Source organism: Daldinia childiae (assembly GCF_008694065.1).
Source record: "Daldinia childiae strain JS-1345 chromosome Unknown Scaffold9, whole genome shotgun sequence".
In the NCBI taxonomy this organism is placed as follows: domain Eukaryota; kingdom Fungi; phylum Ascomycota; class Sordariomycetes; order Xylariales; family Hypoxylaceae; genus Daldinia; species Daldinia childiae.
This window is the reverse complement of record NW_022984650.1, coordinates 2,001,936-2,016,003: the sequence shown is the minus strand read 5'-3', so window position 1 is coordinate 2,016,003 and position 14,068 is coordinate 2,001,936. Positions and strand designations below refer to the sequence as shown.

Here is a 14,068-nt window from a genome sequence, read left to right as displayed (position 1 = left end):
ACCGAAACCCCGAGCCAAAACCCTTGGCTAGCTGAACTGATATACTATGTGGATAGGTTGAATATGTGTAAATTGAATGGAAAACAGACTATTCTTTGAGGTGGAGAAGGGCGTGAAGCTACGATATCGCAATACCGTACATATGGCATAGAAAATATCGTTGCATTCTCACACTCTATGTCAGCTTATGCTGTAGCTATTTTTTTTATTTTCCAAATCCCGAGCTAATATCCCCGAAATCATTCGTCATCGTATTGGCGTTTTATGCTAGAACTCGTCGCTTTTATTTCAAACGCCAATATCTTAGATGTATAACAATCAATCCGCAGGCGTGTTTGCTTTTCCACCGGCACATATGTTTACCTGATAAAATGGAAAAAGTTCGGAGTTACCAGAGATTGTGATAACTTCGTATATCAGCATTGCCTATAACAATGTCCCAGGGACATCAAATGTCCTAATCTTATTTGTCATGTAAGTAATTCGCGCTGGAAAGGTTCGCCCAAAACAGAAAACTCATGCATATGTCATGACACTTAGAATGAGACGAGCTGTGCTGGCTTGATTCAGCTCCGATAATGCCACCGAAGTCCGCACTTAGCTCCATCTCGATGAGGGCAATCAGCTTCGAAAAATCAATGGCAATTAAATGAGATACATTAGCTTCAATTAAGCTCATATTGCTGCCAATTACCAACCTTAAAATGAGCTTATCTTGCATTATCTTGTCAAGAACCCATTAATCACAATGTCTAAGCATTTCATCCAACCCATAGACAGTTGAGGAATCCAGCTACTGATATGACCACTTCGGTATCAGATATATTATTGGTTTCTTACGTATCAATGAGGTTATATTTCCCACGAACTACATTCAAACTTGACGTTGCAGAATCTATATATCCTCAAGCCATTCCCTCATAATTACCCGTTGCAATAGGCAACGAGTCGCCACTACTCCGTTAGCATCGGGTAATTCTTATAATTTCTAAGGCCTACGTGACTTTATAGATTAGCCATGTCACAGAGCAAACGGGGACAACATACTACAGATACGCTGGGAGCCGAGCTATACCTTCGTCCGTTAATCTCGTCTTTCATATCAAACATCGGGTACACGACGGCACCAGTGATCAGCAACGAAACATATTGGTCAGCTCTACGCCGACGTGCAGTTAAGACTGGTATTCCACATCCTGAGGGGTCACACGCTTTCAAGTGCTTAAAAGTAGGGGGGAATTATGCTATTGTATTAGCACTAAGTATCTTCTTATTCTACCATAGCTCAGCTAATAGTATCACAGGCTTGCCTTCCCAACCATCCTCTAGACGTCCAAGTATATGTCGGTATTTATACCTGGCTTGCCATTGTCGTTGACGATGTAGCATGTCAGTCTTTGGAAGATTTCGAGCCCTTTCACGAACGCTTCGCTAGCGGAAAGCCTCAGCCGACAATTCTTCTTGAGACTTGGGCAGAGATAATTCGGTTGGCCTTTGATTATTGGGACCCTATGGTGGCCAATTTTATCGTCGCCGCATCCCTTGACTTTCACAACGCGTGCGTCTTAGAGGCGCGTTCGGAACTCCGCCGCCTGGTACGAACTAAAGGCGGTCAGAGCTTGGCCTGGTACATGCGTAGCAAGTCCGGTCTTGCAGATGCGTATGCGTATTTTACATTCCCTAAGGCCGTATATCCTGATATTTCATGTTTCCTAGAAGCGATCCCGGACTTATCTGCTTATTTCTGTCTGGCTAATGATGTATTGTCGTGAGTATAGAAATACTTTCCGATGGAGATCCTACTAATAGTGACGTGATAGATTCTATAAAGAAGAGAAAGCAAAAGAAAAGGACAACTACATCAATTACAGAGCTTACTACGAAGGCAGTGATACCCGAACGGTTCTGTCAGAGGTAATTGAGCAGACGCAAAATACCGTCCGGCGTATGCGAATTGTAGTTAAGGGACGAGAGCCGTATGAGCAGGCTTTAAACAACCACATCTTGGGCTACGTAGCATTCCATATTCTGAGCGATCGCTATATGTTGTCAGAGATTGGTTTGTGAGAGGATGCACCAAGCGTGGTTAATGGCGAGGTTCTCTAGGTCACTTTCGTCAACTACCTATACGTTTGAAACATGTGTATAAAGTATAAGTTGTCTCGTTGAAGATAATGATGGGGTTATCAACTAACCCTCAAAATTAAGCAAGCTATTAATCAAAAAAAAAAATTTTCAAGTTACTTAAAACACCCTTGTTTACATCCATCAATCGACATCGTGATGTTTCTTTCTTATAAGTTCTCTCTACGGTGCTTAAATATTTTCAATCATTGCCCTGAACAAGTGGTAATGATATTGCTATAGTAGTTATTGTCAACATACCGCTACACCACTAAAAGGTTATTTGGTAACAGATTTTATTCCATCACATTTTATATGTCGGAGAGACATTTATGTTGGACAGTTGTTATGTCCGAAGTAAGAATCTACCTAATTTTATGATAATATATACTACATGATGAGTATATGGACCTTAGATTGCCCCGTAAACAACTTATATATATATATAGAAACTAATAGGCTATTGAAAGTTGCTTCTTACGAGATTGAGGTGAGCTATTAAACTGACCACACCTCCTTTTTAAGTTTTACAGTTAATATTCGTGATACGCGCGACACCCAGCTATTTCTCGCACTGTCGACTCCCAATTCTGCTGGGTTGTCTTTCGTACCCAGAGGGCTTCCAGAGCCTAGCTCCGGCATCGGTCCATCTGTACCTAACTCGGCACCTGGATATCGAATCGGTCGTATCGCTGTAGTCTGATGCGAAGGCAATCCGTTCTTCCGGTTCGCAAAAATCCGACTTGCTAAAGTACTAACATCAAAAGGAAGGAATTTCTCTATTTTACCCGCCCGGTACCGCCGGTATCGACGAATAATTACTGTTGCGAAGTACCCTAGTATAATGCCGATTAAAATTCCAGATAATGCCATAGCTGCCGTATTGGCGCTCGAGGTAGCGCTGCTAGAGGAATTTCCGTCGGCCCCGCTCCGATCCGTAGTGCCTCCGTTATCCGCGGAGGGCGTGCCGCTAAGCTGGGTAGACGATGTTGTAATTGGCCTGCTTGTAAGCGGAGAGGATGATAGACTTGCCGATTCTTCCTTCTCAGTTGTGGTTGGAGTTGGTTCAAAAGTTATTAATGATTGGCTGATTTCGATCTCCGTTGTTGGAGTAAGTGACGTTATTTGCAGGGCGGTCGATGATACTTGAGCTGGTAGCGTCTTAGAAGTAGATGTAGTGGCTTCGGGCAAAGCTAAGCTAGTAGGCGTCGGTGTGAAGATGCTAGTTGAAGTTGTAACCAAACCAGGAGTCAAAGGATCCGTAGCGAGGTTGATTAGGTCTTCTTCCCGCCAGCGGATCTGGAGAGCTGGTCCTACGGTAGCTAGAACACCGTTCGCTAATGTTGTACGCGTGAAGCCCCAAACGCCCCCGCGAAAATCTGTGGTATCCGAGGTGCAGGTAAAGCCGCTAGAAATCCCACACCTAAATTAGTCAAGCTACTTCGTATTCCCAACGTCATTCAGACTTACCTTGGAACACAGTACATAGCCGTTTCTCCGGCTGTGATAGCAGGAAAGCCTTCTCCCGATCGACCACTGCTTGCAGTGCAACCTACGATAAATCCACTTGGGCAGATAGCAGGCGAATAATACGCGAATCCTTTCTGGGCGATATTATCCTCCCAGGACGGTGGGTCGCAGGAGATAGGTCCGGACGTAGGGAATGGTGGATATTGTGATGGGACTTTCGTAGTGGTTATCAGCCATGTTACCGGGCAAGGTGGATTGAATATGGTAGTAAGCTCGGAGAGGCGATTGCCGAATGCTGCCCGCCGCGCGGGAGTCGCTTTTGCCAGCGCCATAAGCGAGATGCGAGAGGAGACGGAAAGGAAGTACGCCTCTTATGTCGAAGGCTAGCTCCTCGCGCCCGCCAGCGGCACTACGCAAATAACATAACTGAGTCGCAAACCGGCGATGATGCTTTTTATTTGATCCGGGGCATCTTTACCAGATAACCCCTCTCTAGCTCTCGAGCCTTCAGTTTCCAGCTCGCCTTAATATTATGCGGCTGAATATCCGGTTCGGTCACAATCCCCTCCGGTCTCTACCCCGGCCGCCAACTCTTTGATTCACGAGGCCCAGGATCGATCAGCCATGCTCTCTATTGGATCATTGTTGGGAAGGATACTTGGCAAGGACCTAGATTGCCATATAATTACTGCTCTAAAACACCATCAAAACGTGATACCACCCCGCTTCAGACACCTGGAACCCCCCCTGCATACAGTTTCACTTTGTCACGTCCAACAACCACATTTTACAGGAACTGGCTAGCTTTAGCCAATTACCTTGTCCCTTTCCCTACACCCAAACCCTTAGTTCTTCTAAGTTGGTAGTAAGTACGGCGCCTGCCGTGAAGAACATCCCAGAACATGAATACTGCCTTGCCATCCGCTTTGTCCAACGGTTTAACACGTGTAGGGCCTAGCATATACCGCAGCTCTTAGGATAAGAATCTTGTTTCTAATAGGATCTCGCCCCGAGACCCCTCGGATCCTATGTCTAGATCTTGTCAATCGGGTTTAAGGCATTTCTAAAGTTGTGGTACTAACAATGACATATCTGTGGTTAAACTAGTTAGAAGATCTCGGTTTATTCTACAACTGCCACAATAGAACTCTTGGAAGCTAGCGTCTGTCTAGTAGGCATATAGATTATAGTCACACATGAGCGGACGGGTTATCATCCTTTTCCGCAGTGCCCAGTCATAGTTATTCCACAATGATTATAGACCCCACGGCCTCATGCAAGACTTATCGCAATGTGCTCATAATCACAGTTCAATTATCATAGTTAATCCAAGTTGTATCAATGGTAGAGCGGATATTATAGAAATTTGACATCTGAATATCGATAGACTTGATGCCAGCCGAATCAGGACCTAGATCATGTTCATAGGTAGGATAGTAACTGAATCAAGCAACATTAGAACTAAGTAAAGTTGACCCTATATTAAAATATATCAGTTATTGATTTAGTTATAATTGAGAAGTGATAACTAGCAATTCCTTCGGTAGCCTGTAATAATGTATCTTCGAAGAGATCAGGAGAAGCTATGCCCCTATTCTAATCGTCCAGATTGACGTTGCTGCTGGAGTTGCTATAGCTGTCACTTTGTGGGTGATAGAACACGTTAAGACGCCCTTATAAGCTAGTATAGCTTGTGCCCTTTTCTCCTGTAGTCATGCGAACTTACAAATAGAAGAAGATGATTTATTACGAATAAAAATGCTTACCGAGAGGCTTGAGGTAGGATCGAGCTCGGAGGCATAGGTTGGGACAAGAGAGAAGGGCGCCGAATACATCACCTATATCAAAGATAGGCATGACATGAGAGATAGGGGAGGCTAGGTTAGTATAAGAAGAGGATTATTCACTAGCTTACTCTATAAACCGCAAGATCTTATATTCGACGTTGAAGCCTTTTCGATGGCACCACTATGGATGGAACTTCAATGTTCTTCAATACCATATTTTGATAGTCCAATCCAGCCATTTGAAAATCTATGCTGTTGCCTCGAGCCTTCTAGAGGCGGATGATTACTTTCAAGTCACCTGCCTTAGCCACCTCACACTCGCGGTAGAACTCGCTGAGTGCTGCTGTACGAACACGATCATGCACGATATTAGGATTGGCGGGCACTGCCATAGCTAACCAAAAGTTGTTCGTAACGTATTGAAAAGGTGATCAAATCACGCATCCTGGACCTAGCAAGAGATTTGAATATTACAAGAAAATATATGATTCTTACAGTGCCGATCTGCGTGTAGGTACACATCATAAATAATCTAGTAGCAAAGCCATCAGCAACAGTCGGATTTTACGTCTTGCAGCCACCTTGTCATGGTAGTAGGTACCTGGGCATTCAACATAGCTACCAACGAGATACAGACCCCTGGGATATCGCTCTCGGTCGATCAATTTTAGCTGTCTTTATTACAAGAGAAAAAAAGCCTTTCTGTTCCGAGTCCCTTCTTGTTTTCGTGTCTTGTAGTATCTACTACGCTAATGTTCGACCGAGACCAGTTACCATGTAGTTCACCAGCTGCAAAAACTGACAACGAAGGCAATATTGCATTATGATCATATCTTTGTAGTCTACTCTGGGCTTACTGCCATATCTGCTCCCCAGTTCCAAACAAGATAGTACGGCAATACCCTGTCCCAATAATGGTATTTTCGCACGTCTACCTAATGACTATAAGATGACCAGCAAACATCATCTCAAGTTACTTGTCTACTTGTGACCCAAAATGGTCTAATATGCTCCTCCCTCGAATTCTGCTCACGAGACGGCAAGATTCAGAAGACGCTGTGCTAAAGCTGTTCGAGTGCTCGTTTTAGTCGAGATAGGAGTAGGCGTTGCTTCCTATAGCGACTCCTTGTTAGAGTTCGTCGAAACATCTGGGCTATCTCGGCTTGAGGCGGTTGAAGGTCTTCCACGAAACGCACCACCCTACTCGGCGTTCCTCTCCGGTCCCCCGCCTGCACCTCCGCGCCAGAGCCCGTAAAACCCTTCACAGTTCTTCCACATCTTGATCGTCCCGTCTTCCGAGCCGGTAGCGTAGAGCTTGCCGTCCGGAGAAAAGGCCACCGACCAAACAGGTCCGTGATGGCCCTTGTGGATGTCTGTTCGAAGCCGTTAGCAATACGTGGAGGGTTAGAACCGAGATTAGTACGAACCTATCTCTGTGTCGTCGTCCCATCTGTAGACTCTTGCCCACGTTGCCGGAATATCTTCGCCTACGACGATCTTCCTTCCCTTAGGGTCTAGGGCGACGCTGGCTACCTTGTAATTCATCTTGGTGCGCTTCAGCTCATCCATGGCGCGGAAGCCGCCCCAGAAATAAATAGATTTCCCAGCAGCTACCGCGAGGACTGGCAACCCCTCGCCGATGTCCGTCTTGGACGTAAATTCTGGAGCCAGGGCACAAAACTCGCAGGAACCAATTTCTCCGTCCAAGACTTCCTGCTTCACCACGCTCCTGGTAGGCAAGTCAAACCAACGGAGTGTGTTGTCAGAAGCAGTGATCAGGATATTCGGATCTCTAGTCCAAACTATGAATTTGATAGAGGCGGTGTGGATACCAGACCCTATCTCGAAAGCCGAGGAGGCTTGGATGGTGGACGGTACGATAGCGGGCTCGGGATTGTTTCCGTTCGTAGAGGCATCGGGCGCAGACTTGGGCTTCATCTCTGTCAAGTCGAAAATACGCAGCTTCTTCTCCATCCCGCCGGTGGCAACGAGGTCGGAATTATCGGGTGGGTAGGCAACAGCTCGTACGATGTGGTCATGTTGAAGAGTATACAGGAGTTCTCCCGTATGCGTATCCCAGATTTTGCTGTCCGGGGAGATTAGCAAAAGCATAGGAGACTTGTGGGCGTCACGTCACGTCGAAATTAGAACAGCAGAACTTACGCAGTGAAGTCTGCGGAAGCAGTTGCGGCAGTTGCGGCATCAGGACTAAGTCTCGCTTGCCAAACTGCACCTTTGTGGCCGATGAATGTACCAATCCAGTCACCAGTCTGGCCGTCACGAAGCATTGGGTTACCATCTGTAACGCGTTAGGGATGGATTGGCACAAGTTGTACGGAGCGAGTAACCCGAGCACGCACCTTTACAAGCCGAGATCAAATAGTAAACATCATCCTTCTCTAGAGGCGAGAAACTGATGTGTGGAACAGGACGGGAATGACCATGGCAGGTCAGAGGGACATATTGTCTCGGCGCCTCCGGGGTGGCCATTGCTAGAACAGAGCGATACAAGATAGATTCGTTGAAAGGAATCTTTAGAGTTGAGAAGCCAAGACGGAGGTAATGTCCTCTGGTAAAGATTAGATCAGGATGTCGGAACAAGTTATCCCGTAGGGAAGATCCGAACTCGCGTCTGGCGTGTGCTTCGAATAAGAATCGGAGCGTCGTTCAAGGAGTAAGAACAGGCTCAGCGTAAAAGGTGTGAAAATCCCTATCGGAAATGGGTTATAATTGCTGCAAAATAGATTGAGAAAGATAAAGGATAGAGAAGAAGATGCTCGTGACTAGTCGTGACGGGTCGTAAGATTGATATCGCAAAAGGGTGACGGAAATAGAATCGTATTCATTAATAAAAGGACAGGAGCATGTGGTATTTGGATCGGCGCAAGTCGGGTTTTAGATGCCTTTGAGCCCTCCAACTGTCTCCAAAGTAAACAGAAGAGAAGGAAAATGAGAGTCCAAAGAACAAGACAATTGAAGTGTAAGATCCCAATCGATAATGAGCGACAGGGGAGAAAGAATCGTTTAGCGCAAAGGTTTGAGAGAAGGAAAAAAAAAATCAGTCGTCAAGGCTGTTGGAGATTTGGGATAGGTAGAAATTCAATTGACGAGCCTCATTTGATGCGTCAAGGCCGCCCTGACAGCCCTGGCAGCCCTGGCCTGGGGGTTCGACAGAGGTACGAGGGTACATGAATCATGAGCTAGCAGCGGGAATGGCGTCAAAAAAGGTGGCGCATCTTACCAATACTAAAAACACATTAACTTTTAACTTTTAACAGCTATATTTTAACAAATTTAAAACCAACTAAATGGTAAAAAAAAAAAATTTTTTATTCAAGAGTTCAGTTTCATTCTTTAAAAAAAAAGATTCAATTTTCTACAGGATTGGTTTGGGTGTTGAATAACTTTTTAAATGTATTACCTTTGTATATGCTAGTAAGGTGCACCAGCTTTTTTGAAGTTATTCTCGCTAGATGCATGTACATAGGTACCTATGCTGCATAAGGTGGGGCAGAGATATCAATTACCCCACTTACCTCATGAGCAGCTTCAGCTTGTAAACTGCACTGCGACAAGGCTTAGGTAGCTCATAGAAATCGCCCTATCGCATTAGATAATCTCTCCAACTTCACCATTTCTCCCCAACTTTGTCATTTGTGTCTGACTCCCAAGCTGACGTTGCCGCTGCCGATCTTCCAAATTAGCCTCCTTACCTACACCCTGAATATCAGCATACACAACTGAACTCGAAATATAGACGGTAACAGCCCGGTCACGCTATGGCCGACTTCAAGCTGTCCGCGCAGCTTGTCGGTCATGATGCTGATGTATGCGTTACCTCCAATTATTATTTTCAAACCCCGGGTGTGGTCTTCTAATCATTGAGTACTATTCTCTAGGTTCGACATGTCTGCTTCCCCTCTCCCGAACTTATTCTCTCCGCTGCTAGGGACTGTACCGTTCGTGCGTGGAAACGCACCAGTACGTCGCCTCCTGCGTTCGAACCCTCCGTAGCTACCAAAGGATCCGAGTTCTACAATAGCCTAACCTACTTACCCCCTTCGTCCGACCACCCCGACGGCTTAATCGTATCTGCCGGAACCGATACTATCATTGATGTCAGAAGGGCCACCTCGGCGGCCTCGGATAACGCTGAACGTCTCCTTGTCGGCCACGCTCGAAACGTTTGTGCTTTGGCCGTTGTTCCCGGTGGTCGGTATATCGTGTCGGGTAGTTGGGATAAGACTGCTAGAATATGGAGTGTAAATAAGTGGGAGACGGAAGCTATCCTGGCTGGACACGAGGAGGCGGTGTGGGATGTCCTTCCCTTGGACGATACTACCGTCGTAACGGCTTCTGCTGACAAGAATATTCGCATCTACGACCTCAGGACTGTTGTTACCGGCCAGGTCGAGCCTCGATCCACTATCTACACCTCTGACGTCATCCGAGCTCTATGTCGGGTTCCCAGTGGCCATCCGAGCGGTGCCGATTTTGCTAGTGCCAGCAACGATGGGGTCATCCGCCTATGGAAGCTGAGTGGCCAAAAGGTTGGAGAGCTCCATGGCCATGAAAGTTTCATATATGCCCTCGACACATTACCCTCTGGCGAGCTGGTCAGTTCGGGAGAAGATCGAACGGTCCGCGTATGGAGAGGTACCGAGTGTGTCCAGACCATTACTCATCCTGCCATCTCGGTGTGGACTGTGTCTGTGTGTTCGGTAGATGGAGACATCGTGACAGGTGCCAGCGACGGTGTCATCCGTGTGTTTTCCCGTGATCCAGAGCGCCTAGCCAGCCCTGACACTCTAGCGCACTTTGATGAATCCGTCAAGAGTTCGTCGATACCACAGCAGCAAGTCGGTGGGATAAACAAGGAGAAGCTTCCAGGCCCCGAATTTCTAAAGACCAAATCGGGTACCAAGGAGGGACAGGTGCAGATGATAAGAGAGGAAAACGGTTCCGTGACGGCTCACCAATGGTCGATGAGCCAACAACAGTGGGTCAACGTCGGCACCGTGGTCGACGCAGTAGGCAGCAGTGGGCGCAAGGTTGAGTATAACGGCCAGTCTTATGACTACGTCTTCGACGTCGCTATCGAAGAGGGTCAGCCTTCCCTGAAACTACCATATAATCTATCCGAGAATCCCTACACCCGAGCCCAGAAATTTATTGACGACAATGAGCTTTCGCAAAACTTCTTAGATCAGGTCGCGCAGTTCATCATCACAAACACGCAAGGGGCTACAATTGGACAAGACTCTGAGGGTTCAGGCACGGAGTCGCGGCATCGGCCGGGTGATGACCCTAGCTCTTCTAAGGCCCGATCTCTACCGCAGCGCGAGTATCTCGATATCACGGCTGCAAAATACGAACGTAAGTAACCTAATAAAACTTGCAACATTTTCCAGGGGACTTAATTCTAACCATATAATCGTTTAGCCATAATTAAGAAGATTCTCAGTGTTAGCTCTTCTCTTGAAGCCGCGGGACGCAAAGACCTTTCCCTAAACCCACCAGCGCAAGAAGTATTACTTGGGTTGAGGCAGAGACTAGAAGCGAACCAACCGGTAGTGGAGAATGCCTCTATCAGCTTAGTCGTCATGATGTGTACGGAATGGGACTACTCGGATAGGCTAGCTCCTCTCGACCTTTTCAGATGCACCGCGACGTCGCCCGCTGTAGCCAAGTTCAGATCGGCCAACCTCGGCAGTCCGGTACAGATAGCCATCTCCGCCGCGCTCGAGGGCATCCCGCCTGGTGCACAACCTAACGAAAACTGCGCTATGATGGCGGCCCGAACAATTGCCAATCTTTTCAGATCTACCGAAGGTCGAAGATTGCTCGCACAACATTCGGAAAGCCTCCAGATCGCATCGTTCGTCGACCGGGTATTAGGTATCGGTGGCCAACCTCCGATCGGTCCGTACAACCGTAACCTATTAATCGCCTTGACGACGACCATTGTGAATCTCGCCGTTCTTGCATCGAGAGAGCCGGGAAGCGTCTCAGCCAACGTTCAGGTCCGCCTGCTAACCGCGCTTGCTCGGATTCTTCAAACGCAAACCGAAGGAGAAGTTATATTCCGAGCGTTGGTGGCTGCGGGTACCCTTATTACCGTGATTGGTAAGACTGCTCCTGAGGCTAAAAGCTTGTCGTCGTCCATAGCGTCGAGTAAAGAACGTATCTCCGAACCGCGTGTGAAAGAGCTAGCCGATGAGTGTCTATCACTACTAAGATAGCCACAGTCGAAGGTAATAACATTAAATCAAGCAGAACGTCCGCCTTCCGAATAACCATCCTCGCCAAGTCTTTTAAACTGGTTGTTGACATTGATGCCAATCCTTCTTCTACATCATCAGGAGCCGGTGTTGAGCATCTCGCAGTAATACTCCCTTAAAGAATTGGTATGGTTTTACTGCATTCGGCGCCATCAGAATTACTCGAATAGACAGACTCATGCGATGTGAAATTTTAAAAAGAGTTAGCCACAGTAATATAGACGGCCTCGGAATCTCGTCTAAGTCGTGGTATTATGATAGTTCGTTCAACTGCATGAGTTTTCACCACGTATATGAGGTGTGTTTTATAAGACTACCTGGGTATATTATATAACTCCTAAGTTATACTTTAATACATCTCGATCAACCTCAACTTGATAAATCTTCACAATAATACGATCATTGGTACACATGGTATCGACTACACCTGACCCCTTTACTGTTTCTGGGTAGCATTGAATCCAATATAACCCTTTAGAAAATACCGGTATCAAATGACTTACCCTAGGGTCGATACATTGTAGTTTCAGGACTTTCTCCTAGTTTCTGTCTAATCGGCTGCTCTGACGCGTCTCGTTACCGGTGTAAGCTAAAACACGTTCTTAACCGCCAAGTTTGAACTATACCCTATGACATGCGGCCTTACGACGGATAAGGTATATAGGATGTATTAATCATCTATTCCCTTCTCCTTTATATATCTTAATTCTACCTACTGAAGCAAATGCACTTGAAGAATAGGGGCAGGGTCCTTGTAAGGATCCAATTTAATTAAAGGGGTATCAATTGATCCTCGAGACAATGTAAAGATCTATAAAATCTGCATCTTGAGATGATAAATGGTATAGTGGGATAGATATTTTAATCCTGTCTCCCGAAAATTATAGAGCCCGGTCAGCATGAAAAATCGCTCACCAGTACCCAAAAACGCTCAACCGCCCACCTTGTACGCCAGTCCCAGATGCCACACGGTATATACAGATACAAGGTGTTACAGCCTAAAAAGTGATTCACCTGCCTCATTCGTTTTCCGTCGTTGTCGTAAATTTCCGCGCTCCTTAAATCCTACAGTAAAAACCCTAGAGCACATATGAATATCGGGAAGTAGCCGAGCCAGCTCCACGTTGCAGGACTGTGGTTCCAAAGACCAGAGGCGCTGCTAGTACTCACGTTCGCCGCCGAACCCATCTCTTGCGTTGTAACGGTGTATATCTCAGCGAATCCTAGATCTGTACTGTTAAAACAGTTAGACCCGTTAACTTTAGCGATCCTCTCGTCTCCGGGTTCAGCAAATGTAATATCGGAACACTAGTACAATACGATTAGTCTTTAAATCATAACCGTCAGTGAAATCGTAACCTACCGAAAACAAAGCAGCTCCGTGCTGCGCTATCTCGACAACTTGTATAGTCGCGTTGTCCCCGGCGTTGAAGCTCATGTTCGCGGGGAGGGGCACCTGGGGCAGACAAACCGTCCCGGGATACGGACCTTTCGAGGGACCGAGGAGTTGGAAAGGAGCGATCATAGGGAACGACATATTTTTTGGCCCGTGGTCAGGTCCGTCCGTGCCGAATCCGAGATTGATGTAGAGAAATGCCGTCTGATGACCTTGAAACCAGCCTGGTTGAAACGCGACGGCGCCACCCGTAGTTGGCCAATACGACCTATTCGTCGTTAAGGGCATACCACCACCTGTGTTAAACGCATTAGATCGAATTGATCCATACCGGAATTGATAACAGCACATATAAAGAGAACTAAAGCAAGCTAGATAGGTTCACTCACATGGATAGGTCCATTGCATGCCATAAGGAAATGTAGAGTTCTCGATGAGATTGTCTCCCCGCCATCCGGGATAAGTAATGACTGTATGAGCCGTTACTATGGTCGAGACGACCACAGCTAGTAGTATTGAGGACAGCATTATGCGTTAGGCAGTGTTGTTGTTTTTTTTTTCCCTCGTCTTTCGGACCCTTCAACAGAAACGGTCTAATGAACCGGCGTATAAGGCAATCCCGTCGCACAGCAATCAACCGGCAATTTAGAATGCGGTTCCCAAACTTTCCCGCAGAGCCGATTGCGAAGATTGTCGAACGTGAATGTTATCCCTGTCTGCTGGTATATGCAATCGAAAGGACACCTCTACGTCCAGCTCTAGTCAAATAGTTGTTATGGTCGTGATTCTAGCAATAACCCCAGATATTACTCTGCAGTATGCGTATGTCCGTTTAAAGTGCTAGAATATCGGCGCCGGTGATGGAAGCGATGAGAAAAAGGATCGGGAAAAGATGGTAGGGCAGAAGGTGCTCATTATTACTGACGGGTGGGCGCAATAATTACAACGCCATCCGTGTCTGCTCGAAGCACCTGCATTGCCTAACCAATACCATCGATGGGCTCCCCGCC

General features: G+C 46.6%; 4 protein-coding genes across 4 annotated transcripts; 2 read left to right on the top strand and 2 right to left on the bottom strand.

The window, feature by feature from the left end:
- Positions 1–1,018: 1,018 nt before the first annotated feature.
- On the top strand, positions 1,019–2,067 carry GL218_07745 (uncharacterized protein; the record flags this gene model as incomplete). The annotated part of the gene is made up of 3 exons (XM_033584518.1): positions 1,019–1,249; positions 1,305–1,768; positions 1,821–2,067. 3 exons carry the CDS (start codon positions 1,019–1,021, stop codon positions 2,065–2,067), a joined length of 942 nt encoding a protein of 313 aa, XP_033432463.1.
- A 4,514-nt stretch (positions 2,068–6,581) lies between these two features.
- GL218_07744 (Serine-threonine kinase receptor-associated protein) lies at positions 6,582–7,871 on the bottom strand (the record flags this gene model as incomplete). The annotated part of the gene is made up of 4 exons (XM_033584517.1): positions 6,582–6,754; positions 6,809–7,467; positions 7,545–7,680; positions 7,742–7,871. The coding sequence occupies 4 exons, from the start codon at positions 7,869–7,871 to the stop codon at positions 6,582–6,584; spliced, it is 1,098 nt and encodes a 365-aa protein (XP_033432462.1).
- A 1,289-nt stretch (positions 7,872–9,160) lies between these two features.
- On the top strand, positions 9,161–11,623 carry GL218_07743 (Ubiquitin homeostasis protein lub1; the record flags this gene model as incomplete). The annotated part of the gene is made up of 3 exons (XM_033584516.1): positions 9,161–9,208; positions 9,281–10,757; positions 10,824–11,623. 3 exons carry the CDS (start codon positions 9,161–9,163, stop codon positions 11,621–11,623), a joined length of 2,325 nt encoding a protein of 774 aa, XP_033432459.1.
- Positions 11,624–12,727: 1,104 nt separating this feature from the next.
- Positions 12,728–13,586, bottom strand: GL218_07742 (uncharacterized protein; the record flags this gene model as incomplete). Its single annotated transcript, XM_033584515.1, has 3 exons — positions 12,728–12,970; positions 13,026–13,354; positions 13,448–13,586. 3 exons carry the CDS (start codon positions 13,584–13,586, stop codon positions 12,728–12,730), a joined length of 711 nt encoding a protein of 236 aa, XP_033432458.1.
- Positions 13,587–14,068: the final 482 nt, after the last annotated feature.